At 38.8% G+C, this 26,089-nt stretch overlaps 2 protein-coding genes across 2 annotated transcripts; one reads left to right on the plus strand and one right to left on the minus strand.

Moving 5' to 3' along the window:
- Window positions 1-2,012: 2,012 nt before the first annotated feature.
- Window positions 2,013-3,132, minus strand: LOC145496140 (uncharacterized). The gene is made up of 2 exons (XM_081475782.1): window positions 3,114-3,132; window positions 2,013-2,962 (listed from the first exon to the last, which is right to left on the minus strand). The coding sequence occupies exon 2, from the start codon at window positions 2,954-2,956 to the stop codon at window positions 2,264-2,266; it is 693 nt and encodes a 230-aa protein (XP_081331908.1). The 5' UTR covers window positions 2,957-2,962; window positions 3,114-3,132; the 3' UTR covers window positions 2,013-2,263.
- An 8,466-nt stretch (window positions 3,133-11,598) lies between these two features.
- LOC145496134 (phenazine biosynthesis-like domain-containing protein) lies at window positions 11,599-24,158 on the plus strand. Its single transcript, XM_081475774.1, has 10 exons — window positions 11,599-12,057; window positions 13,005-13,104; window positions 13,211-13,309; window positions 13,529-13,591; window positions 15,127-15,179; window positions 16,088-16,121; window positions 18,067-18,151; window positions 18,372-18,565; window positions 20,105-20,167; window positions 21,439-24,158. Exons 1-10 carry the CDS (start codon window positions 11,938-11,940, stop codon window positions 21,549-21,551), a joined length of 924 nt encoding a protein of 307 aa, XP_081331900.1. The 5' UTR covers window positions 11,599-11,937; the 3' UTR covers window positions 21,552-24,158.
- The last annotated feature ends 1,931 nt before the right edge of the window (window positions 24,159-26,089 follow it).

Below are 26,089 nucleotides of genomic sequence, written 5' to 3' on the forward strand. Positions count from 1 at the left end.
AATGTGAGAACAATTCGACATATTATATAGTCATGGATAGATTTATAGCAGGCATCATTTTAATTCAAAACTCACCGTCGACTTTATCAGATCATAGAACAAAACAATTTTTTTCCTTTATTTGCGGGCAAAGGTAAATTAAGGTTGGCGTCTCCGAATGCATGGTTGGTTGAACAATTATCGAACAATTTTTGGGACAAAAAAGTAATTACTGCAATAACGGCGCTGCAGTTGCAAAGCGGAGTTCCACTGTAATTCAGAACTAAATTTTTTAACATACCATTAACTTTCACTTCTAATCCTAATCTCTGAGCTTATACAACTTCGTAACGGCTTTTAGATGGGCTTATAAACGGATCGAAACGATGGAGCATGTATCCGATGGGGCTTACATCCGAGGGGACTTACAACCGGAAAAAATACCGTTTCGGAACGAGCTATAGCTGCACATGATGATTGAAATAGTTTTTTAATTTGGTTTAAAACATCCTAATAACACGGATTCAAAACAAGGAAAACAAGAGGGGGCTTATATCCGAGGGGGGCTTATATCCGAGGGGACTTATAACCGCGGATGTATTTTTTGATTTACGGATAGATGGGCCTGTAATAAGCGGCAGTTTACGGTAGATCGCTACATGTTAACACTAAAACACAAAGCACAAAACGACGGAATTCAGTAGTTAAATTAAACCAGTTATGAATGACCAACAGAGATGATGGATTTAATCATTTTGATCATGACATGGAACACGTTGTCACTCTAACACGCGTCTATCTAAACCAAACTTGATTTTGTGGAGAAAAAAACTGGTAACGATTTTGTCTAGTTCCTTTCTAATCTTATCTAATTCTCCTTTTCATAGAACTTTCAAATACTTCGCTTTTTAATTTTTTATAGCGTTTTTAGAAGTATCATATATAAGTTTAATTGACATGTTTACGTTTATCCTGCAGGAAAGCCTATGAAATATGCTTTCAAGCTTTCTTAAGTACCCTTACAAAAACATCACGTGTAAATTAGATATGCTTATTAGAGGCGATTACATTGACACGCATGCTGGAGTAATGCTGTTGGAAAAGACCATTCTTTTAACTGCACTTAAAGATGTCAATAACCACAATGGCAACTTGGTTTTAAATAATAATTGCGGTAAGAAAAAGCAAGCGATAGGTGCACTTAACAGTTTTCTGCCATTGTGGGAAAAGCACCGTAAACGGCTTAGAATTGTGTTGACACAATGGATTAAGCTCTTGATTTTATTCAAGTACAGTGAAGTGCTAAGTGCGAGTTGTTTGAGTGATCCTTGAATAATTTCTCCTTAACATAATACGTCAGGTGATGAGAATAAAGATATTAATCAATTAAATTAAGCATTTGGAGATTTTTGCGCTTGATCATGGGAGCAACTCGCTAAAAGCTTAGATTTATCTATCGTCAATTAATGTGGAACCCCACGTAGAATATAACTATAGTGTCTTAAACATATTACGGGGCTTTTCGTCATTGTTTTTTTGAGTTTTTTCCCCCGCAGAAAAGTCCGAGGTTTTAGGCGAAGTAAAATAATGTTCAGCATTATTTCAAACTTTTGTGTCATCTTACTGGCATTGTAAAGAGAACCACGCATATGAAATGTTTCATTCATCCCTTCGTTATTAATTAAACAATTACTTTAATTGTTTTATTTATCAATATAGATGCCAGTTTTAACTGTTTTTTTTTTTACATAATATGCAAAGCCACTCAACAAAACGAACAGCCAAGTGCCGTGTTCTTCGATTACGGTTTCAGTTTAAAGACGGTATATTTTCGCCACTACATTTAAAATTTAGGACAAAATAATGTCATAAAAATATATAATGTCATGGATTAAGTTCCAATGAATTAGATACGATGTATATGTGCGTAAAAGGGGTCTTATAGGCGAACTTCTAGATATACTAATTTAGTGAACTTAAATTAACCAGCGGTTTTAGTCAAAGAAGTAGTTACTTAGCAACAAGACGATTTCTTCTGGCGTCAGCAAGATGACGTCACTAGCGCCTTTCGCGAAGACTCGCGAGTGTTCGCGGTGTGTTTTTGATTGAGAAAAAAGAAGCAAAAACACACCTTATGTTTTGTGAAGATGAGCAATAATAAAAAGCATTCTTGTTTACCAGAACAGACTCGACCATCTCTGGTTTAATTCAAAACAAAGCTATTTAATTAAACACGTATGCAAACTATAGACAGTCATTAGGTAAACATAAGAATTTCGTCCCTTTAAATGCGGTTTGTGTTATTTCCAGATAGAATCTCTAGCCTTTGAGCTACGGAAAACCCGTTTACAACGGGATCACCTGCAATCCCGCGGGATCTCGACTTTCTTCCTCGGCTTGGGCTGTCGTTACTTCGCGAATCTTCGCTCAGAGTGTCGGAAAGCGATCGGATGTAATTACAAGCGATCCGGAGGATCTCCAGCTTTGTGACCCGCCGTTTACTCTGCGGCACGGGTAGACATTTTTTTAGGCTTTCTAACGCTCTATTCAGCGATCTCATTCTTCTTCTCTCGCGGTCGTTCGCACGAAGGCGCCGCATTTTTTTCAACGGCTGTCCGCGGCCTTGCCTCGTGCAGCCGTCAATTTGTGGTGCTTCCGAGCGTCGTGTATCATCCAAGGTGTTACTCGACAAACAGAGTTCGTCCAATACTTCTAACCCAGTTGTTGTTCCGTTTTGGAGCATATCACTTGAAGTCTGGCCTTCCGGTATTTTCTCGTACGGGTATGCGGATAATTCGTGGTATCGCATAGTGTTGGCTGTCGAAGGGTAATCGACCTCCCTGTATTTGACAAGCGAGTTCAATTGCTGCTCGGTAAGGCCAAACCCGGAACGGTTCTCCGGAGTCAAGGCGTCCACCGTAAACGCGTTGTCAAAAGCCGCTTCACTGTAAAAACCACCGTGAAATATATCTTCCATTTTAGTCTGAAATAAAGAGAACGATTTCAACAGATAATAAATCAGTCAGAGTTGACGAAAAAAAGACGAAATATCTAGATGTGAACCTTGTGCTAGATACGGATTCGATAAGGAAATTATATGGTGATGCAAAGGGAAAAAAAGCACCATTACTGACCTGTGTGTCGCACCGGTGCTCGGCGATGTGTTGTTGTCAAATGAGCAAGATTTTAATCTCGTGTGGTTCTTTTATCGGTGTGCACTCCAGCCTGTGTTACACAGTTTTACAAAAGAGTGACAGAATAAAGTACAAAACCAATTAGCCAAACCTTTGCATAAACCGACCGCCATGCTATGTTTGTCACACCGGCAAATTACATAATAAATTTGGTCTGTTGACGGGATTCCTCACAAGGTAAGAAGAAAAGACTTGTCAAAACAAACAGAGGCACGATTTTTCATCTCTTAATATCCTTCAATTCCTTTATTAACTACGAGGCAAGCCAGGCCTGTTTTCAGGAAACCTATCAATCGAATATTGGGCACCTCAGTCGCATTGAAATTCTTTTTTTTTTTTTTACAAAAAGTAATTGAACACAAAAGAACAAATTTCTTCCAAAAGAAAAACAAAACTGAACACGCTACTGATATTTGTACTTAACGTTCGCAAAGATTCTTTTTTTAAGTGGTTCAGGTAGTCAGGACTAAACATGGTACTCTCAAAGCGAGATTCAAACAAACTCACGCGAATTATTTGTATCTAATGAACAGAAAACTTAGAGCAGCAATGATTTTCACGTACAGTACGCATGCGCGAAGATTCAAGTTTTCTCCTCGCATAGCAGAATTACCCGCGAAAAAAACACCTTTTTCGAAGTGAACACTTTGAATTTGAACTTTCGTGCATAAAATTCAAACCCTTTCGCGGCTTCCGAGCAGAATTTAGCCACATGTCTTTGTCAATAGCTGGCCGAGAATCTAATTTGCATTTCGCCGAATATTTAAATTTACAAGGAAAGGCGAAGAAAAGTGTTGGTGTTGTGTCAAGACTTGAAGCACACGTTTCTCTTTCTTGTTAAATTAAAGAAACGCGCTGAAGTTAATTTTACTACGGGTTATTATGTATTTTAACACATTTTTCAATGACTAACACACTTCGATTAATGAATGTAGTGTCAAGATTACTTATTAAAATAACAAAACTGAACGAAAGTAGGTTAGAGAGAAAAAGCACTGTAATCCATTGTGACTTGAAAAAACTGCTATAGTCCGACATTTTAATCGCCTTACTTTCACTTTCAAGCCGTTTTTCCGTAAAGAACCTCTTGTCTTGTGCGATCTAAGCGGTCCAATATTGCAGTGGTGGCGAAAATCAGGCTGAATTTGCTAATCACAAACCGTGCGGCGTGTACAAGGTTGCACGCTTCTATCGAGCTGAAATTTCCAACTTGCTATCGCAACATGTTTTGTGAAAAAGAGCCTTTTGTTTAACCCTAACAAAAGGTGCATGTCTAGATTCCCAAATGGTGAATAATTGATATTTTCAGGCGATTAGAGCTTTAGCATCTTCGCTTTTATCTCGCAACACAAAACCGGTTGGGGTGGAGGCTCCACTCAATTGTCTGTGCACGTTTACCCCATATTCACTGTGTAATAAACATTGTCATTGGGATGTGCATGGAATCTAGTCAACAATGCCTGGCAATTAATAAGCCTCGACAAATCTGTTCATTTCTTAGGTAACCTAACTATAATGACACAAGCCACAATGCTACCACGTGTGAACCTCTCTAAGCATCTTTAGACTTTAGGCTCCAGTCACAAGCTCTTTGGCTCTCCTATCATTAAACTGTTCCTTAATCCATAGATAACGCTTACGTACTGTGCTTTGATACGCAAGGTCCTTGTTGTTTATCCCTCTTTTATTCAAGAAAATAGTCAAGAATAGAAGGAGAGGCTAAGGGGCGATTTTTCCTCGTGGTTTTGCCACGAAATCATGTTCGGGCAAAAAAAAAAAATGATTACAGTGGTGTGGAGAATGTGCAATATATTCTGTTCTCATTTTCACTCTAGAATGATAGTCAGCAGATGAAGAGAAAATCGCATCTTCTAACGTTATTGCACGTTAGTTTGACATAAGCCCCCTCAAGAAGGCCATAAATCAACGTATTTACTAGCGTCAAGTATCTAATTACCCATTTGAAATCGTTTTCCTCTACGATAAAAGCCTGAAAACCTTATCAAAAGCGTTTCGTCTCCAAACAAAGACACACGCCCGCAAAATTAGTCGAGTTTTTGGAGATATTTATCGACACATGTGCAAGTAGGGAAAACCAAACATAGCAACCAACACAGCTTACAATACCCAGCCTCCAGGCTGCTGTAATTTTTTTCTTAAAACGTCATCGAAACTCATTTTTCTTTGAATAAGTGGATCATACCCCGTGAGAATGTGACGTGTGTTCCATCAAGTGCAACGCACGTGCACTGGGAAATGTATTTTGACTTGACAAACAGATAAAAATCATGTAACAAAAGAGGACATCACCCCACATCTCATCTCATCACCCCACACAGCCCTTGCATATAGTGACGGTTTCGATGGTAGACTTTCTCCCGACGTTTTTCATTCCCAAAATTGATCGGCCTCTAATTTCCCCTTACAAAACCCTCACATTATCAAGCAGACGAGTGACGAGAACAACGGAAGTCATCAAAACAGGGTACTTTGTGGAGGTGCCTCTACTTCTCAAGACTAAAAAAACAAACTGACAAAAAAAAAATCGAACAAAAAAAAATATAACCCTCCGGCGAGCTGACCTTAAAGAAATATGGGGTAATTAGTCTGGCGAATCAATATTTTAATCTCGATCCTCGGTTTAAAATGTGTCCTTTTGGTTACAGCGAGCAACATACTGTATTATTTGGGTACGAGCACGAGAACAAGTTCGTACGAAAGAGACTTTCAATTTTATTTTCGTTGCAGGCTTCACATTGTCACGTCACGTACCCATTCCATCCCATGAGCTACCCTCTCTACCTAAAACCAGCATAAAGAGCGAGGGTCCTGGAAACTACTGTTTGGAACATCAAAAATCTTACTTGTTCTCTATCATCATGTTACGCGTGACTCCAATCTTAAGGGCCTTAATGTTTAGCAATTCTACGAGTTAGTGTTCTCTAATAGAGGTTATAGTCATCGAGGCATGTATTGACTATTCGCTCTTAATTACAAGACAAGAGCGAGTAGTTCCACTGTTTTAGTAAGCACCATAAGGAAAGGGAATGCAGTGAATGATTTTACCCGAGTCGGTTCGTAGGGGTGTGGAGGGCGGTGACGCCCAGTTAAGTAATTCCTGAACTTATGTCACACCAAAATACGTTAAATTTCATTCGCATTTTCAAATCTGGTACCTCAATTAACACCCTTTTGACACGTCACTGTTTTAACTGCCTAAATAAATCACGCTCTCTCGTATCAACAGACATGTCTTCTCTAGCTACATAGACGATACACAATTCGTAGTTTCAGTAAATCTCCTGCTCAAATTCAGATCAGAAATGACAAATTCTCCCCCAAAAAATGCTCAAACCCCACAACCTTTAGAGTAGCTCACTCTTCTAGCTTAAAAGGGGAGTGCCCCCTCCCCCGGTGTGTTTCTTTTTCATGAACAGCCAGCATGCTATAATGGTATATCCGCAAATAGTTAACGATTATACATCCAATCAAATTTGCGAATTTAAAGTAGAGCACTAAAAGATTCTAGTAGATTAATTTGTCGTGACAATCAACTGGTTTAAGCTCATATAACATTAAGAGGGCTGGGAGGTGGGAGGGGAGGGGCTTTCCTTGGATAGAAAAAATCTTTTTACAAAATAAATACAATGTAAATTAGAAGCTACTGAGGATAAAGAAAAACCTCATTTAGCCTGGGGATATTGTCTTGATTTTACGCTGAATTATCAGAACTGAAATTTACAGGAATATACCGAAATAATCAAGGAGAATTTTAATGTTTCAAGCTTTGGATTAAATATTGATATTCAACATCTTATCTTGTTTGTTTTGAATGCAAATAATGATATCATAGTTGAACAATTTTAACCTGTAGCTATGTATCTCATTTTATTTTACCCAAATTCATGTTAGTTATCACCTCATCCTGTAAGACTTATTTTCAAAACCTTGGTCGAGTTTCCACTTAACAACCGTTTTAAAAGAAACATAACAAACCACGGAAAATGCACCGTATTGACCAATAACAGACTGAAATTCTTGCCTCTTATGTACTCCTACCCAGTAATGTCTGCGTTGGAGAGAGAGACCTGGGTACGTACCATTGCAAACTTATTCGTAGTTGCTGCGGAACGAGCGTAGCGAGCGAGCAGCAACATAATCAGGATTTAAGAAGAATATATAGAAGGGGGTACGAATTCTCGAATTCATCACTTTTTACCAGAATGCATTGCAGTTAACCAGACTGCACTGCGCCACTTTTACAGGAGTGCATTGCGCCACGAACAACACGAGGATGTCATACTCGTCGAGCCGTCGTCCTTTTTCGTGTGGATTCCACTGAGAAAGTTTGCTCTGATTTACCTGTAAAGCGATGTGAAGGAGATCGCGCTTGACTTTCACAACTCTTGCTATGCAGTATGTGAAAGTTTGTAAATCTGGCCGATTAATTGTGACATCTTAATCTTAGTATGTCATTTCTTAGCGGCAGTCTCGCCTTCTTCGCCGAATTCTTAAATGAAGAGAAATCGTCTTTACTAAAGCCTGTAGAATAATTAAAACAAACGAAAACCGTGGAACACGCTGATTTCATAAATGCTGCAATCTATTCCTTTTCATCGAAACATGAATTTAAGCTAAAGCTTGAGCATTTTCACACATCGCGATGAACACGTTCTCGACACAGTCTGTCAAGTTCTAGAGATATTTAATGCGTACCAGTACAGAAGTTATAAGTTAGATTTCTGCTCCTACAATTTCCACATCTTTCGATTTTCGCGATCTGGTAAAGGGGAGGCTGATGTGTATCGTTTTATGTCCAAACATACTTCAGATCACAATGTGCTTTTTTGTCTCGATCCTTTGTCACACCTCGCCATCGATGCGTCATCATGCATGAAGTTGATGCATACAAAGACAGATTTTAAGTGACACCACGATTTGACACTACTTTGAGAAATAACAGTTAATTTAAGTCTTGAAACGCGCAGATAGATGAATCACGGCGTTAAATATGTCACTATCAACAGAATGTGCCGCAGCATTACTATCTTTTAGATACCCTAGTTGTATAAATAGTGAAAATTCGTAATAAAAGGTTTACCTGCAGCTGTCAAACGATCAGTTTGTCGGCTTTTATACATGATCTCTTATTTATAATTATAGCGAGTAAAATTGTCAATCGAATGTTTTACAAACGAATGGCCCATTTCTGATGGTTCGTTAGTTTTTTTGGTTTTTTTTAGCTCTCTCTGTTACCATTCAATCGAGCTCGTATTTACCACCGAAATTAAAATACCTCAAAACTATGGAGGAAAAAAAAACTTTTTAGAGCAATGTGATACGCAACTCCCAGGTGAGTGAACACTCGCTACACTTACTGCTTTGTTTATCTAAACAACGAAACGTATAGCTTAAGTTATTATCTTTTCAACTTTAATGGTTGAACGAGATTTCGCTGTTTCTATCGAAAAGATACAACTAAGATGCTCAACAACTCATAGTTTCGTTGCGTAAGTGTCACTGGGAAAATTAGCATCAATTATTTAGTTTTCCATGTTAATTTTTTCCCTTGAAAGACGGAAAAATTGATACCATATATTTTAGTCTCACCTTTCTTTGAAAACTGTTCTCCGGACCCTATGATAGCATGGTCTCAAGAACGTTTTCTCGTAGCCTTTGTTTTCAAGCATGATTGTGTTCATGCCATGCGAAAAGATTCCACAACCCGTTTAAATGCAATTTACTTCCCATATCCCGGATTAAACGTATGGAAAGGAAACCGGATCAAATGCTATTTGGTTTCGAGAAGTTTAGTTCAATAAAAATTAGGGTTTTACGGATAAGTCGAAAACGTCAATGCGTTACCGTGCAATTCAATTATTTTTATAAACCACCCTGTATTCGATTGTGAGCTCGAGATTTCTATGAGGTAATAGTTGATTTAGCCTTCGTCCTCATCAACTATCACCTCATAGAATCTCTTTATTTTACTTACAGTGTTTTCTGAAAGAAATTAACAGCATTTTCTGTTTTCTATTTCTTAAGCACTCAAGATCTCTTCAGACCCATGTAGTGCTTGATATTGACAAAACGTGATGCCATGAAGTCGAGATATTGGCTAAATACTTGCTATTATCATGTTATATTCGCCTCGGTCTATAACACCGCTATTACCAATATTTTACTAAATGCAACACCTTGCGAACGAACATCTGAGCACCTTTCGGCTAAAAGCACGAAATACGGGTGTTAGCAATTCTAGAAATGTTTTTTGTTTTTTTTTTACTTAACTACAGTAGGAATTAAAAACAACCTTAAGGTTCCATCCATGCAATTTGCTGTAAACTTTTAAAGACTTTTTCTGTATACTTTTTCTCTTTTCAAAGACAAATGTATGGTTAGTAGACATTTCGAAATACAATTGATGACAAACAGAAGCGAGTGTAAACTACAACGTTTCGAAGTCATCTTAATTGGCTCCGTTATTATCAAGAAGAGAAAATTAACATCTCGGCTGTTACTTTCTTTTCTCTATTTGATAACAAATGTATTTTGTAACAAATGTATGGGAAAGTGGAAATGCAAATATAATCTTTTAAAACTTAACCAAATGGAATCTATTTCAGCGGAGTCTGCGAAGTATCATGTGTCACGTGTAAAACAGTAGAAACCCCCTAACAAGACACCTGCTTATAAGTGTACCTTGTTATTATGGAATGTTTTTGTGGCTCCTAAATACATTTCCTCTTAATTTGATACTCATAAACCCTTTAACGAGGATCTGGAGGTGGGTGTTTAAATCTCAGTTAGCGATTAAATGTTTGGCCATTCGGCTCAGCCGTCATTAAAATTTTGGCTCACTACACTGCTATCAGGAACTAGCTTTGTAGACCTCAGATCTCAGCAATCGGTTTAAAAATGCTTAAATTCTCAGCTGACGGTGAAAATTTTGACCAATTATCAACTCTGAGAGTTAAGCCCCATTCAGACCGGCCCTACGGACAGCGGACACTTTTTCCTCAGCAGAATACCTCATGCAAACTTGATCTCGTAAATATAGACATTAAATAGTGTTAGGCGAGAATAGCTGAGACCATTCTCTGCCCAGCGCGTCTCATTGTTTGTCAGGGTCGGTTAATGGCTGACTCAACTACTTGCAGTCGAAATTGTAGAACTTTTTACCCGCCAATGATACAAGTTCAGTCAGTTTGGCTGGCCAATAGACCTTTTTCGACTGGGCAGTTTGTTGCCCTATTTCAGACAATGTGATGGTTCTCTTGAGAATTCCTCCTTTCAAATTTTCAAATAGTCGTGTGCATATGAATAAGTAATTTTTAGATGAATAAAAGAACAAATCTCTAGAGAATATCACGTGGTCTGTAATGGGACAACAAACCGCCCAAGCGAAAAAGGCCAATAGACCTCTTTAGCTTGGGCGGTTTGTTTCCCATTGTAGACCACGTGATATTCCCTAGGGAATTTTTCTTTTATCCATCTACAAGGTTAAACTGCGTTCGAATCCAATAGACTAGAGGAGCCGGCTTCCGAACACAGTTTTCGCGCGCGCTTTTGCTGATGCAATTCAGCGTGCGCATAAGGATTGCAAAAACAAACATGTCGTCAATAGAGCGATCATTTTAGTTACTCAACACCCACACTATCTGTGCTATTTTTCGTTATAATTGAACGCAGTGTATTGATGGCTTTAGTCTTTTAGTACAAAGATATGTTAGAAAAGCTAACGATGCAAAGAAGCCAGCAATTCTCAGCTTTTTCTTTGTTACCGAAAGAACCCAGTGAAATGCAGCGCATGCGTAGTTGCTCGAAAAATTGAGTCCGATTGCTTTTGCAAAAACTTGCCGATTTCTAACGATCCAGTCATTAGAATTTCAACAAATTTGGCAAAAAAATAGTTCAGAAACCACGTGAATGATCTATGACAAAAAGTCTGAATTTTGATGTAAGGAATTTTTAATAATACAGAACATGCAGTGAAAACGATTTACGGCGAATTCCGAAAATCGTCTATGTCAAAATTTTATTAGAACAGTGTTGACAGAACGGATTTAATGTCAGTTCGTAGTGGACAAATGATAAAGAAAATCTAACGACTGGATTTTTTTTTAAATAAACAAAAACATTTTTTGAGCCTTGTTTTTACCCAGCTCCGTTGCCATGATAACAGTACACACCTTAGCCAAAATGCGAGAATAAACCCTCCTGTGGTTAACGTTGAATCTTGCAAAAAAAAAAAGCCCCAAAGCATAAATAGTTTAAAAGTAATGGTGAATTAGGCGTAGGCACTTGAAAACTGTGTTCGGCCACCTTAAGGTCACTCCTTTTTCCGTAGAATAAGGCGAAGAAGAGTATTGATTTAGCTCATCGGCTGGCATGGCTCACCGCTTTCGTGAAAGTTTAACAGGAATTGTCCGTCAAACAATAAAGAAAAGCGATTACTACTGCTGGAGCGTTTCATTTTTGCGGTCCGCGTTGGATACCTAAATTATCACGACCGGTCTGGGAACCAATCAGAATCGCGGACCTTGTGCCGTCACTGATACTGTTCAAGTTCTGTTTTATCTTTCATCACAACGCTTGACCTAAAGCAATTCGTTTGGTCTTCTCAATACAAAATTAGCTTTTCCTTCTTCTTACGGAGTAAAGATGCTCACGTGATTCGATCGCTGGATCCGCCAAACCTTCCCGGACCTTTCCCGGAAAATCTGTTTCGCGGAGAATTGGTAACGATAAGACTATAATCAAGATGGCGGACGAAGAGAAGTCAACTCTCCTGGGGTCAGCTCGCCGTATCTTTGTGGTGGATGCATTTACAGACAAACCTTTTGGTGGAAACCCAGCCGCAGTATGCCTTGTAGGATCGAAAGTTAGTTAGCTTTTAGATAAAGGATCTGGTAGGGTGTTAGTACAAATCCTCTGGGTTTCAACGATTTTGAAAAAGTTGCGTCGGCCTGTGCACGTGCGAAAGCTTCGAAGCTGGTAAAGCCTGCTCCCTTGATAACACTTTAATACTATTTCGGAAAATTAATTTACTGTTAGGGATGCGCATAAAATCTAAATTATACCAATGGCAGGGCACTTGGAAAGGATTAGTGTCTACAACAAAAAGAGAAATATCACACAGAGGAGTGCAGGACCCTCCCCCTGGAGGGTGCAGGGGTTAGAATGGGAGGGTTGGAGTCTAGACTATCTTTGGTTGGATAATTTAAAAAATTGCATAGACATGAATGGTCATAGGAAAATAAAAACACAGACCAGTACGTACTGCTAAAAGTGGGAACACCCACCTGTCTACCATACTATTCCCACACCCTCTCCCTAAGGAAAGGGGCTACTCCCTTGTATGGGCTGAATGGGTATGTGCGGCCCCAAGGGAAATGGTATTTAGCAGTTTTAGTCAGAAATAAGGTATTGATTTTGGCCATTTTGGTCTCAAATAGGGTCTGGTTTTAGCACTCTAGTCTTGAATTGGGTATGTTTTTCAGAAGAGGCTACTTTTTCATTATCAGCAAGACCATCAACAAAAGCCCTTCACAATGCATCTAAACTAGGTAACTAATTATAAGGCAGGTCTGAAACAGGGTATTGATTTAAGGGTCAGGTCATAAGTAGGGTAGGGAAAATCACTGAGGGATCCTCTCGCCCCCTCTAGCTGTACAAGTCGCTTTTAAAATAACATTGCTTAGAATTTAACACAATGAGCATGGTTTTTAATTTTTACAAAATAGGTGTATAGAGTTAATTTTTAAAATTAAATTCATTAATATCATCATGCATTTATCAGATCATTATCTTGTTTTCTGTCCAATTCAGGAATTAAGTGATGACATCTTACAGAAAATTGCCAAAGAAATGAACTTGTCAGAGACTGCCTTTATTACAGAGAAAAATAGCCAAGACACCTACAACAAAGGTACTAGTAGCTCTTAAGACAAATGGCATTGTTTTGTTTTTTCAGTCCTCCTCTCTCTTCGAGCCCCTATCTTTTAGAATTTCATTATTTTATTTTGCCTTGCTAGGATCCTGTTTTGGTCTGCGTTGGTTCACACCAAAATGTGAAGTACCTTTATGTGGACATGCAACCCTAGCCTCAGCAGCAGTTTTGTTCAACTCACTAGGTGAGATGAGAGAAGTGTTTCTACACAGTCTGTAAGGACTGAGGTGAAATACTGTTAGTAACAGCATTTCCTTTGTTAGGCTGTGTTTTAGTTAAAAAGGAGAAAAGCTAAAATGGTGAAATTCGATATCTATTACTGTATATATACGAAGTTGGCCACATCTCTAGTGGTTCACGTTAAACATGACTTTTGGTGCGATAATTTCTTTGCACAATTTAGGGAACCCAAACAAAGAAGTGACATTTGAAACTTTAAGTGGAAATTTAATGGCAAGAAGGCAAGGTAAGCCATAAAATTTAAAATTTATGTACTGTATTTCCCAACGTCAGTTATAAAGCCATGTAATGAGCCTAGAATAACGGCCCTCCCTAACAGAAGCAGTAGTGACACAGTTATTGACACTTGTAATGGTAAGTTGAGTTTTCTACAGAATGTCACGAAAAGTTACAGTTGAAATGTTAAAAAAAACATAAATTTGTTATACAGTTGAATCCTACTTTCTCAAACCCTCAAGGGAACCAAAAAAGGGTTTGAGTTAACAGGAGTTCAAGATAGCCAATAGTTAATGTCTGAAAAGTATATTCTATGGGAAATAATTTGAGTTTGAGATAACCAAGTTTGAGATAGTGAGGTTCTACTGTACTAATATTCAGGCCTCCATCTGCATTTGAAGCTTTGCCTTTAGTTTACTTGTCTGTTCCTATAGCAACTGAGTTATGAAGCCATGTGCATTTAGAGTTACAGCCAGTTGCTAAGAAGAGTTGAGATGCCCTGTGTTAGGACAACGCTTCTCTAAAATATTGACATTACACCTTACACCTCCTCTCACATTTGTTTTGTTGTTGTTGTTGTTGGTTTTTTAGATTATATGTACATTTTTTAAATAAAAGATTTTTCTCTCAGTCTCCCAACCCTTTTGCAATCGGTTGTCAAGTCAAAACCAGTTCTAAGTGCTTGGGATGTTAACTACAACAACAAGTTATAATGCTGCTGTGCTTTGTTATGAGTACTATAAAACAGAGATCTTCTTTCTCCCCAAAGAAAAAACAATGTTGCAAATATGGCACATGTTAGAATGGGTATAGAATGGTCCTTGAAAAATGATCAATCTCTGACTGTGTCTTTTCTGTGAGTCTTGAAATCTTGACTTCTCAAACTAGAGTCTGAGAATCTCGTATTTTGAAATTTGAGTTTTGGAGTCTTCCAAGCCAAGCAAAGTTTTGTCTGAATTAACTGTCATAAAACAACAGCAACATTATGGCTCAACAATGAAACAGGTAGTCTTAAATAAATCCTGCTTGCAAATTGTCGTATTGGAACTCATATTCTGACAGTGCGAGGCACAGAGAATTGTATAATCTCACACTTGGATTTCTTGATCATGGCATCTCGCACTCGGATTTTTATATAATGCTGTGTCAGGCTCGGATTTGAAATGAGGGTCTTGACATCTTGGTGAGTCTCAGATTTTACCATTCTATACCCCTGTTAGGGGGCACTGGTTTTTTCTTAACCTTACACTGTTTATAAAGAGGGGAAAGGTGATTACTATTTGCTTGTATGACATAGTTAAAACAGGGAAAGTTGTAAGACTTGTTTTTGTTGACTGTGAGGTCAAATTGTTTTAGTTCATATTTTCCTGTGAAAGTAGTTAATTATACATATTACTATTGGCTGCAGAAGCATAGGATAAAAATCGTTGTAGTGATTTTGATAAAATGTACCTTTTGCTTTTTGTTCTTTTATTTATTTATTTATTTATTTATTTATTTATCTATTTATCTATTTATCTATCTATTTATTTATTTACTTTTTAGGTTCATCAATATGCTTAGATCTTCCCTTAAATAGCAGTGAACCACTAAGTGAAGTATGTTAATTTATTGTCTTATGTTAATAGTTCTCTTTTGCTGTTATGTAATGACATCACTAGCTTAAAGAACATTTTGTAATTGGACACTCAGTCAAAACTAAGAAGGACATGTTACTCAAAAATTTTAAAGATGTTTTAATGCCCAAATGTGATTGCAGCTTTCTCATTGCTTTATTGTCGATTTCTTTGAAAAGCTCTTAAACCTTTGAGCTTCTAACCTCCATGTGGCTGATCTGTGTGTGAGTCTGCAGATGACCCAAGTGGCCCATTAGGCCACAGCTTATCCTGGTTTCTGTAGCATGAGTATTTCTACTCCTCCCTGGATGGGATGCTAGTCCATTACAGGGTTACCCACCCCCCAACATTAATTTCACCAGTACCCATTTATACACCTGGGTGGAGTGAGGTACTGTGAGAGTAAAGTGCCCTGCCCAAGAACACAACACAATGTTGCCAGCCTGGGCTTGAACCCAGACTGCTCATTCCAGAGTCCAGTGCACTAACAATCAATCTTTCATTTAAAAGTAGCATGCTATAACATCCCAACTTTTAATATTTATGTTGGGCTGAAAAATTGAAGAACACTGGACATGTCCATGAGGAACCCAGAAAAGTTCTGAATGATTGCTTCTGATGTTGTGTACCCTGTGATGCAAAATTAATACATTTTGACTTGACTATCTCAACCTTATCAGCATTTCGAAAGCTTCAGGAAAACTGACAGCCTTTACTTTGTTTGAGTAAGCTCTGCCATTTGCAAAGCACAGCAGAATTAGGGAGACCTTGTTGCAATCTGCACATAGCTCGCTGTCCATAACATTAACAATGCCATCCCTTTGAGATGGATAAAGCAAGTTTTGAGCCTGATAACAATATTTTACATGGAATTCTTTTCTTTCTTTTAGGAGGACCAAACTATAACAAAATTAATTAAAACAGGTAATAATAATAATAATAATGATAATAGTAATAATAATAATAACAGTGATAATAATAATAATAATAATAGTAATAATAATAATAGTAATAAAATCATGTTTATTAATTTAAAAACTGTGTAAAGAAGATATCTTTTAGGACAATTTATCAAGTAATGATAATAATATTCAACAACCCTCTAAATCTTGAAATGATCAGACTTCAATAATGTGCATAACTGGCATAATTTATCTTGTTAACACTTGCTATGTTTTCTGTACAGTCAAACCTCTGTTAAGCGATCGCCCTCCAGAAATAGCCAGGTGACTGCTTAATAAAGATTGACCATTTAAATGTGGTGATCAAAATTTAGCGCATTACAGGGCAAAAAATTGAACAAGAAAACAAAAGTATGCGGGCAATCTACATTTATTGTTTGTAACAACAGCAGTGCAAGCACTAGTCGACAGACTTTATGGTAAATTTGTTCATAAGGAAGAGTTGAGCATCTTTGCGTTAAAGCAGATCATTGACAGTTTGGCATCTCATTGAACATGAAGTGAAAAAATTCAGTTATGGTTGTCTGTGATTTAGGGTTGCATAACTTAATTTTGTGAGTCAAGTCACTGACTTTGTTCAGCACCAACAAGAGTTTTTGGTAACTGTAAAAATATGCTCTGGTTGACCACCTAATGTAACAAGGTGACTGTTTAATAGAGGTGAACTACAATAACATTAGCCAATTGGGAAGTCCAAACGGTGACAGTGTCCACCTAGTAGAAGTGACTGCTTAATGGAGGCCAAATATACAGTAAATATGTAAAGTAAAATTTGGGAATTTGAAAGGTGACCTCTTAATAGAGGGTGACCGCTTAACAGAGGGCTGCCTTAGAGAAGTTTGACTGTATTTCCTCAACTGAAGATACTCTCGGAATATCCCCTTTCTTCACCCATGAGTGTTGTGCTTACTATAGACTGCAAGATGTTTGCATTCTTTCCCATGGATTTTGGAGCAAAAGAGAGACTGGATGCAGTCTATGTGGTTACTGGTAAATTCATGTCTTGACGGGCAATCTAAGGAAACTGATTTAATAGGTAAATTGTGATAAGAATGACTGTTTCCTGTCTTCACCCATGAGTGTTTTAATTACTAGACTGCAAGAAGTTTGCAATCTACCCCACAGATTTTCCCCACATAGACTGCTGGCAGTCCACATTGCATGTGGTTGCCAACAAATTTCCTTGACTGGCAATCTAAGAAAAATGATTTAATGGGTAAACTTTGATAACGATGATGATGATGATGATGATGATGATGATGATGATGATGATGACGATGATGAGTGCAGCATCTCATTTAGGGGGAAGTAGCAACACTCCAAGCTCCTTCATTTTATAAAAGCTAGAGACACCTTCCGGTCTGGAAGACCACAGCCAATAAGGTTCAGAAGTTCACAAACAGAATACATGTATTTCATAACAGCAATAAGGACTTATCTAGTGCATTCGTGAAAGTGCAAGGAAATATGGAACTCAGGCGATTAAACAAGTGTGAATTTATGAACAGTGTTAAAAATGCAGTGAACATACTCTAGTACTGATCTTAAATATAGGCCCTTTGTAGTTAGGCCATCACGTGACCTACTTTTTATAAAATTAAGGGCTAAAATAGAAAGAGCCTGTTGAAAAAAATCACAATGGCCAAGTTTGAGGCCCCTGGCATTAAAGAATGAGATTTTATGATGGTTTGAATTTTTAAAACATTGGGAAGATTTGTGTGGGAAAAGTTGTTGGAGAGCAAGACCTTGCTCTCCAGCAACAGTTATCCTCTAAATAATTTTTCTGAAAATTCAATCTGTCATATAAACTTACTCCTTAATTTTGTCATGTGACCCTAGCTGCAAAGGGCCTATTCTAACTTAATTCTTGTCTTGATCCCCTGATAAACAAAAATATCTTTATTTAGTTGTAGGTGAACTTGCTGTGAAGGAAGTCGAATACTCTAAAACTACTAAGAAACTATTGTTGTGTCTTGAGCCAACATTGACAAGGTCAGGTTAAATAATATTGTGAAAATTCTGACTGACTGAAAAATTACTTGATGACGAAGTAAGGAGGGACGCCTGAAAACAAGGTTGACCTTGGACATCTTGCATTAACGATATAAGAAGCATTTTGTTTAGCTTTGTACAATACTGTATCAAGACCAGAAAATTAAAAACGGCCGATAAGATATTGTCTGTAAATAAATTAAATTTATGTTTTCAACAGAGAGGATTTGGAAAACCTCTCCCCAGACTTCCAAGGCATGATGTGCGCTCACTCGTCTGGAGTTGTCCGTGGTGTGATTGTAACTCTACAGGGGACTGAGTCAAATGGGTGTGTAGACAGCTGTGGTACAGGGTATGACTTTGTTTCCCGCTATTTCGCCCCCTGGGTTGGTATCCCTGAGGATCCTGTGACTGGTAAGTAAGAAAAAATATCTAAGGCTCCTTGAGCTGTCTCCTGTAACAAGTTTTATCCTATAAAGTTGAACCTTTCGACAACGGCCACCTTCGGGACATAGAAAAGTGGCCGTTGTAGAGAGGTGAGGGTTATGGGGAGGAAGGGGTGAAAGATGACACCGCTTTTTTTCGTGGGATTCAACATTTCGTAACGCAGTAAACATATGTCAATAAAACAGAAACAGAGACCAACGATGCGCGGTATGGATCAAGCTTCGCGGTCTTTTCCAATAAAAAGTTAGGTTTTGTATACACCGTTCGTCAGTTGTTGATTAACTGGCCGTTATCGAGAGGTTATTTTGGCGGTTGGGACGCGCTTTAGATGCCGTTGCGGAAAGGTGGCCGTTGTAGAGAAGTTAAATATATTAAGGGCGGGATCCATTCAAGCAAAATTTCCGGGCTGAGGTTCGAAAATTTCTTGGGGGCAAATGGATCGCGACAGGTCCGGACGGTCTCGTTCCATTTCACTCGTAGAAAGAGTTCTGTTCGCGCTCATTTAAAATGGCGGATGTTGGATCACTGTTGCTTTTGTTAGAGTTAGGTGACGATTTCGACTTTATCGATGATATTGTGCGAGCTTTTTCATGGGTAGAAATTTAACCCGTATAACGGTTTATTATGAGCAGACTGTTCCCAGATATTTCGGAAAAGGATCGTTTTTAAACAGCCAAAACATACACTGCGTAACACAGCTACGTAACTGCTGTTACTACACATGGATGTACGAGTAACACCGATAAATCCGCTGTTAACAATCCATTAAAGCTGCAATGATAAGTGTTTTCCTCCATGTTGTGCATGCAAAATACCGAACAGCGAGGTACTGGGATTGAGAATGGGTCTGATTGGTCAAATGGAACGGTCCTTTTCGATCGGACCGGTCCAACCGAGAAAGGTGGTCTACCACGAAAGGTGGACCGATTTTTTCGAAACTTTTCCGGTTGGACCAAACCGATCCATTCAGTTTTAGACCGAAATTTCCGGAAATTTTGGTTGAATGGATCGCGCCCCAAGAGTGATTGTATGGACCGTCCTCCGGAACAAAAGAATGGCCGTTGTTGACAGGTGGCTGTTGTGCAGCGGTGGCCGTTAGTGGAGTAGCTCGGGGTCGCGCGCCGCGCTCGTGTATCGCGTTTCGCGGTCTGCCCCGCTAATCGGCCTGTTCTGCAGGCTATTAGTGGAGGTTCGACCGCGCTAAATGACTTCAACCCAGGAGAATCACAATTCGGTAGAAAAGGACTGCAGTTTGTGACTGAAGTTTCCATTTGCGTTCTTACGTTCTGGAATTTGTTGGTTAAGTTACCGTTATAATTTTACAACGAGACACAAAATATTCCGTGAACTGTCCTTTCACAAAATAACTCGCAGAAAGCCGACATCTAGACCACAGTCCTTTTGATAGTTTTTTGGGGGTTTTTTTATAATTTCCAGAGAATAAAAAGACCACAACACCACACGTTAATCAACACTCGTTTTCCTTTATATCTGTTTTATATTCAGGCTCGGCTCACACAGTTCTCGCTAGCTTCTGGTCATCAAGACTAAACAAGAACGACTTATATGGTAAGCAGTCTTCGCTTTGTATCAAGTGACCTGGGAACTGAGAGAGGAATCTTACAGAAGCTCTTTTTTTTGTCATAAACCATCCTTAAAAAGATAGCACAGGTTGGGGTCAGGAGAGTTTTTACTGCGCTTTTCAATAACATGTGGACTCTAAAATTCAAAGCTCAACCGACAAATGCGTTTTTCGCGACCGTCAATCAAATGTTTGGCGGCTCCTCCCAGCCTCCGACGACGCGCGGTAATCAAATCGTTGAGCACAGTTCAGACAACGAAACAGTGCTCGGCAGTAGTCGGAAGCTGCGAGGAGTTGCCGGACATTTGATTGACGGTAGCAAAAAACGCATTTGTCGGTTGAGCTTTGAATTTTAGAGTCCGCATGTTATTGAAAGGCGCAGTAAAAGCCACTTCCTAAGCATGACGGCATTTGTGTCGCTTTTGTTTGTCTACATGTTCGTAAATGCAGTGACTTTGGCAGCACACAGTGGAGCCCTGAGATAACGAACCTTCTTTAGAACGGAGATCCCGGTGTAACGAACAGGTCTCTCTCCCCACAGGGGCCTCTTAAGTGCTGCCTTGACCGTGTATGTTGGTGGTTCGAAGGCTGGGGAGAGGGAAAAACGTAAGTATGCGGGGAACGCCGATAAGGAGAAGAATGAAGACAGACCTCAAGCTCCCACCCTTTCGCTCTTCCGATTTTCCGATCGTCCGCCTCGCGCCCACCCCTATTCTATGTCCACGTCCACTAGGCCCCAGGGAGCCTCTGCTTGGCCAAGGTTACAGCGAAATGCATGTAACAGACCCTCGGTGTAACAGAATTCTCGTCATAACCAACAGAGGCCCGAAACTGTCAAAACTTACCTGCATTTAACGAACAAATGTCGTCATTCAACTGAAGTTGATTGCAAAGCAAATCAGCAGAGGTGAAAAATCTTTAATCCTATCATACGAAAAAAAAGACAAATCTACGTAGCGTGGACAACGAGTAGTTCCTCTTTCACTTAGTCCGTCGTGTGTGACGCGAAAGAAAACTGCGAGAAAAAAAATGGCCGCGCGAAATCCTGGGGCCAAGACCGCGAGAGAAAACTGTCCGCGCGAATTCCTAGGGCTTTTACGTGGCCAATTTTTTTCTCGCGGTTTATTTGTGGTCACACCAGACTAAGCGGAAGAGAGACTACTCGTAGTCTATACGAAGCTTGGCTTCAAACTACTTTTTGTAACAATAATTTTACCAACGACATCATGTTTAAATTTTATTCTTACTTTCTTTATAGCTCGGCAGTGCTCATCTCGCGGCGGAGAACTCCAAATTCATGTGAGACAAGACCACAGAGTCGATGTCGCTGGGAAAGCTGTTCTAGTTCTACAAGGAACTCTACACTTGTAACGACATTCATTGCACTCGTCACGCAACACACTTCTCGTTACTGGCGTTGCGTGATGGCCTAATTTAGTAATGGTTGTGAAGGGGTGTAAACAAAATATAGTAATTTTAGTTCTAAAGATTAACACTGTAAGATTTGAACAGTCACACATAATTATCATTTAATTTAAATTAAAAAGGTCTCAAAGGTCTGTTAGCCCCGGTGAGTACGGTTTGTCGTGGAAAACTTTTCCACGTCGCTTTTGTTTTTTGTTAGTACAAAATGTGAATACACGTTTTTTCTTCCCACGGTTGAAGGAAATATCTAGGTATATAACGATAATAGCTAAAAAAACCGTCCGTATTTGAAGGGTTAACAATCATATTTAACATGAATTCTCATTTCTTCGCCGGATTTTACATACAATATGCCTGGTGAAGAAATCTTGAAGCCTTCTGGTGTAATTGAGAAGTAAAATCCTTACGTCTGACGATGCCTACACACATGGCCGGTTTAGCAAAGTGAAAGTACTTATTTAAGACGAAAAACCCTGAAAACCATTCCCTGTTCCGGGACACCGGCAAAATTAGAAGGTGCTCTTGCCCGGGTAAATTTCCAACGATTATTTAAAAATATACTGTCAAGCACTGAAAGGTGATAGAAATAAAGAAAGCCTTGATTCGAGGAACAGTTTGTGGAATATATGAAAAATAAGTGGCCTCAAACTTTATGCCGTTCTAATTAGATTTACATATACTTGTTTTGGCGGCGTCTCTTCCTAGAACGCCTCTCGTACTTCTTAAGGTTACTGTAGACCTTCAAAGGCCGAATTTTGCAATTTTTTTTCTGTGCTCCTGATATAGCTAAAACATCGATTTAAAGTTTGGTGAAAAAAGTTATTTAAAATCATTCAATGATCGCGAGATTTCAGGGAAACACTATTTTGGAGAAGAGTTAATAAATAACTAAAGGCGTTGCAATTCCATTTTAAGAACACATCTAGCGCCTATGGATTTTTCGCGGCAAATCTTATCCGGGACTTATCCTTTTCCGGGACTTAAATTACAAACATTTGCATATTTTGTTTACCTTGAAAGTTGTGCTGTGTCGCGTCGTTTAGGCCGTTGGTATCAGTGAATTTTTTAATGTAGAATCCGTGAAAACTTACATTATGAATTCATCGAAAAGAGAGAAGACGCCTTGGACAAAATCTCGTGAGAAATCCGGGCCGAAGAAAAAGGAGAAAGGCGAACATTTCGACGGTGTTCGACTTCGACTGCAAAACTTCCCGCGAATTCAATGGGCTGTTTTTGTTGCGGGCGCTCGCGGGGTCCGAAGCTCGTGTTTCACTGGTCGGCGCCGGACCCAGTTGACAGCCGCTTTGATGAGGTGTGATGAGCTTTCAAAACTTTAGGAGTCTAAAACTCGAGCTTTATTTTTGCGTGGATTTCCTTACTTCAAGCGAATTAATAGGGTATATAGATTTGACAGATTCCCATGAAATTTGACCAAAATGTTCCTTGGTTATCAAAGCGAAAAAGGGTGTGAGGCTTTTTTGATATTCCAAATACTTCTCCTTTTACGCGCTCTCATGTGACGAAGATCGGCAAATATTCAATTCGCCTACTTCAAAATAGATTTTCTCGGCAACCAATCGGAATATCGAAAAAGCCTCACACCCTTGTGTAGTCTATCACCTACTGATTGACATTGTGCAGTTTGTTTGGTCGTAGTTGCGAGCAGGAAGGCAGGTAATTCAGTTTAACAAATAGTGTCAGTTTTGCGTTTGAAGGCTTTCGCGCTTACCATTAAATCAAATCTTAAAAAAAATTATTTCGTCTGATTCTACATTTTATTAGCTTTACGATGATATATACTTTTCTATGGTTATAATATAAGCGGCGCGCATACAAATGATTCTTCGGAAGACACCCCTAAAGGTTCGCCCCAGGCGCTCTCGAATCGTTTTTTTAAAAAACCAGATAAATAAAGACTGGGTACGAGTCAGGTCTGTCAAGGCCCTTTTCCAGGCCTTTTATAGGTCACGCGAGTTTTGATATCTCGGTTTACCGATAAAATCACCAAGCCCAAATCCGCAACAAAATCGTTAGTGTAAACAGACCTTTGGTTCTTATTTGAAAAGCCACTTCAGAGAAGAAAAGAGAGCTTTTAATTAATGCGGCTGAGGTTATTTTTGTTCATGAAAACAGCGCACAACACCTTTGTATTGTTCATTTGAGTGCGCCACCGATACTCAAACACAAAACTTAAACAAAGGACATTGTTCGAGTCTTAGATATTTTCGTCAAAAGAACCCTTGAAAAAAGCGTGCGCAAGAAAACCCACTGAAAGCGCGAAAACATGAATAAAATTGCCTAATTTCTGTAAAAGGTGTCAACACAAGTCATGAATGGACTTGCTATTTTGTGTCGCTTTTGTTGTAAACAGGCCTGTAAGACCGTTTCGATATCGTTCGAGCGTTTCAGTTTGAAATGACACATTCGCAGTCCTTGTCAGCCGTTCTTCAGCCGAAATTTGTTACTGAAAGTTGTTTGTGTAGCATAAATTCCTTTTGCTATTTTCGCAGCGGCTTTGTATCAACACTCACTCTGCGTATTAAAACTTAACTTGCCACGTGGCAAATAACTGAGTGAACTGAATTAGTAATTTTATCGGCAGATAATTACCATTTCTTCTTTTGTTCAACGATTTTACTTTGCCGTGAAACAGATACCAGATTATGTTCTTAACCTTTAATTTCGGTGTCTAAACTGTTATTTTCTTTTGTTTACCCATAGCTGTGATTATAGCATTTCAGGTTACTCCGCATTTGTTTTACTCCGTCTTGTTTCTTCCGCTCTCTTTATTCACCTGTGACAATGCACAAAAGAAACAAACAGTTTTAAAATAGTAGAGATTAACTTATACCTTTTTTAGATTTATATAAACACGTTTTCATTCACTGGCGCCAACGGAGACCTTATTTGCATAAAACGGCAAAAAGAGAGCAACTTTTACGATATCGACTCGATTCCGTCGACTGAAAACTCACTGTCTCAGCTATAATGTAACGGTACTAAGGGAGTAAGGTTTTGTCGTTCTAGCGTGGTCACTAGTCGATTTTAGTGAGTTTGTGGGACTTCAATTACATTGACTTACTAAAATCGAGTAGTAACCACTCTTGAACGATAAACCTTTATTTCCGTTCCTAATTAAAGCCCCACAATGGGCCGTAAATTAGGACGAGATTCGCATGGCATGATCTTGTTGAGCAGCAGATTTTGAAAATTGGCCGGTTTTAGACTCGACCTAAACGCGCTTTAAAGTGAGAAAGAAAAAAGAGAGAAATAGGTCGATTGACGATGGCAGTAAAATGTACTGAGCTTCCGAAAGCGGTCGTTTACATGACATGCGTAGAAAAACTGTAGGCTGAGTGTTAAGCTTTAATGCGGGAACAGGGAGAAAATTGACCTTCTCCCCTCCCCTTAGGAAGGCCTAATACTCAGGTTACCACACAGCGCCAAGTAAATCTTCGGCACCCAACAAGGAAACGCAAAGAATTTGAGCGCCTTTTTCTGTTTTCTTGTCTCTTATTTTTCTTTAAGGGTTTAAATTAACACAGGGTCTAAGCGAATAAATAGGGTCTCAATAGACCGTAAAAAATATTAACTGTAAAAAAAATTTAACCATGAAAGTAAAAGTCTCGAAATGTCTTGTCAAGACTACTTTTTATGTCTTGTCTTGTGGCTTGTCAGCTATATTAGTCCGCAAATCTTATAATAACACCTTTTTCAGTCCCGGTATGGTCCTAAGACCTCAAGGCAGCTCAGTCACGGTTTGCACATTTTGAAAAGTTTAGCCTAAATTTTTCAAATTCGTCGTTTGCGGTCCTTGTCAATCTTCGCCGTCCTTGACCAGCCTTGTTCCTTTATGGTTTATTATCATCTCTTTGATGTTTTTCTATCTTAGTAAACTATGTTTTTCAGGTTTCCTTCCATTTAAAGGAGATTTTGTAAGTGGCCAAAAAAAAAAAGACAAATCACCGTGACTGAGCTCCTTTAAATATGTTTTACAGTAATCAAAATACATTTTTAAATTTTTTAAACAATGGAAGTTAATTTGAAACTTATAAAACAATGGTAATTAATTTTTAAGATTTCAGTCAACGGTTAACATTTAGAAAGTCAAAATATTAACCGTTAGCCCTAGAGTTTCTCTGTTACGTTTAGTTGCCAGAAGTGGCGGGATGTTTTGGGGAAAGAATTTTTGATTATCTTCCCGTGAGATATTCACTTAGATTTCAACTCTCTTTATGGCTTCGCGCAAAAGATAATCAGTCCCGAAATGTAGAACAAGCAAAATAACTTATTATCCATAGTGTTGCCTGTACGAAAATCAAAGTAGACATTTTCCTCAGTCCAAAACCACGCATTATCTCACTTCTTATGCCTGCAAGAAGGGCAAATAAAATTATTTCAAAATCGGCTGGATAATGTGGACTCTTCAGTTTAAACTAAATGAAGTGATGGTACGAAAAAGCGGGAAAATTCGTGGCGTGGCC

Source organism: Orbicella franksi, chromosome 8, assembly GCF_964199315.1.
Source record: "Orbicella franksi chromosome 8, jaOrbFran1.1, whole genome shotgun sequence".
Taxonomy (NCBI): domain Eukaryota; kingdom Metazoa; phylum Cnidaria; class Anthozoa; order Scleractinia; family Merulinidae; genus Orbicella; species Orbicella franksi.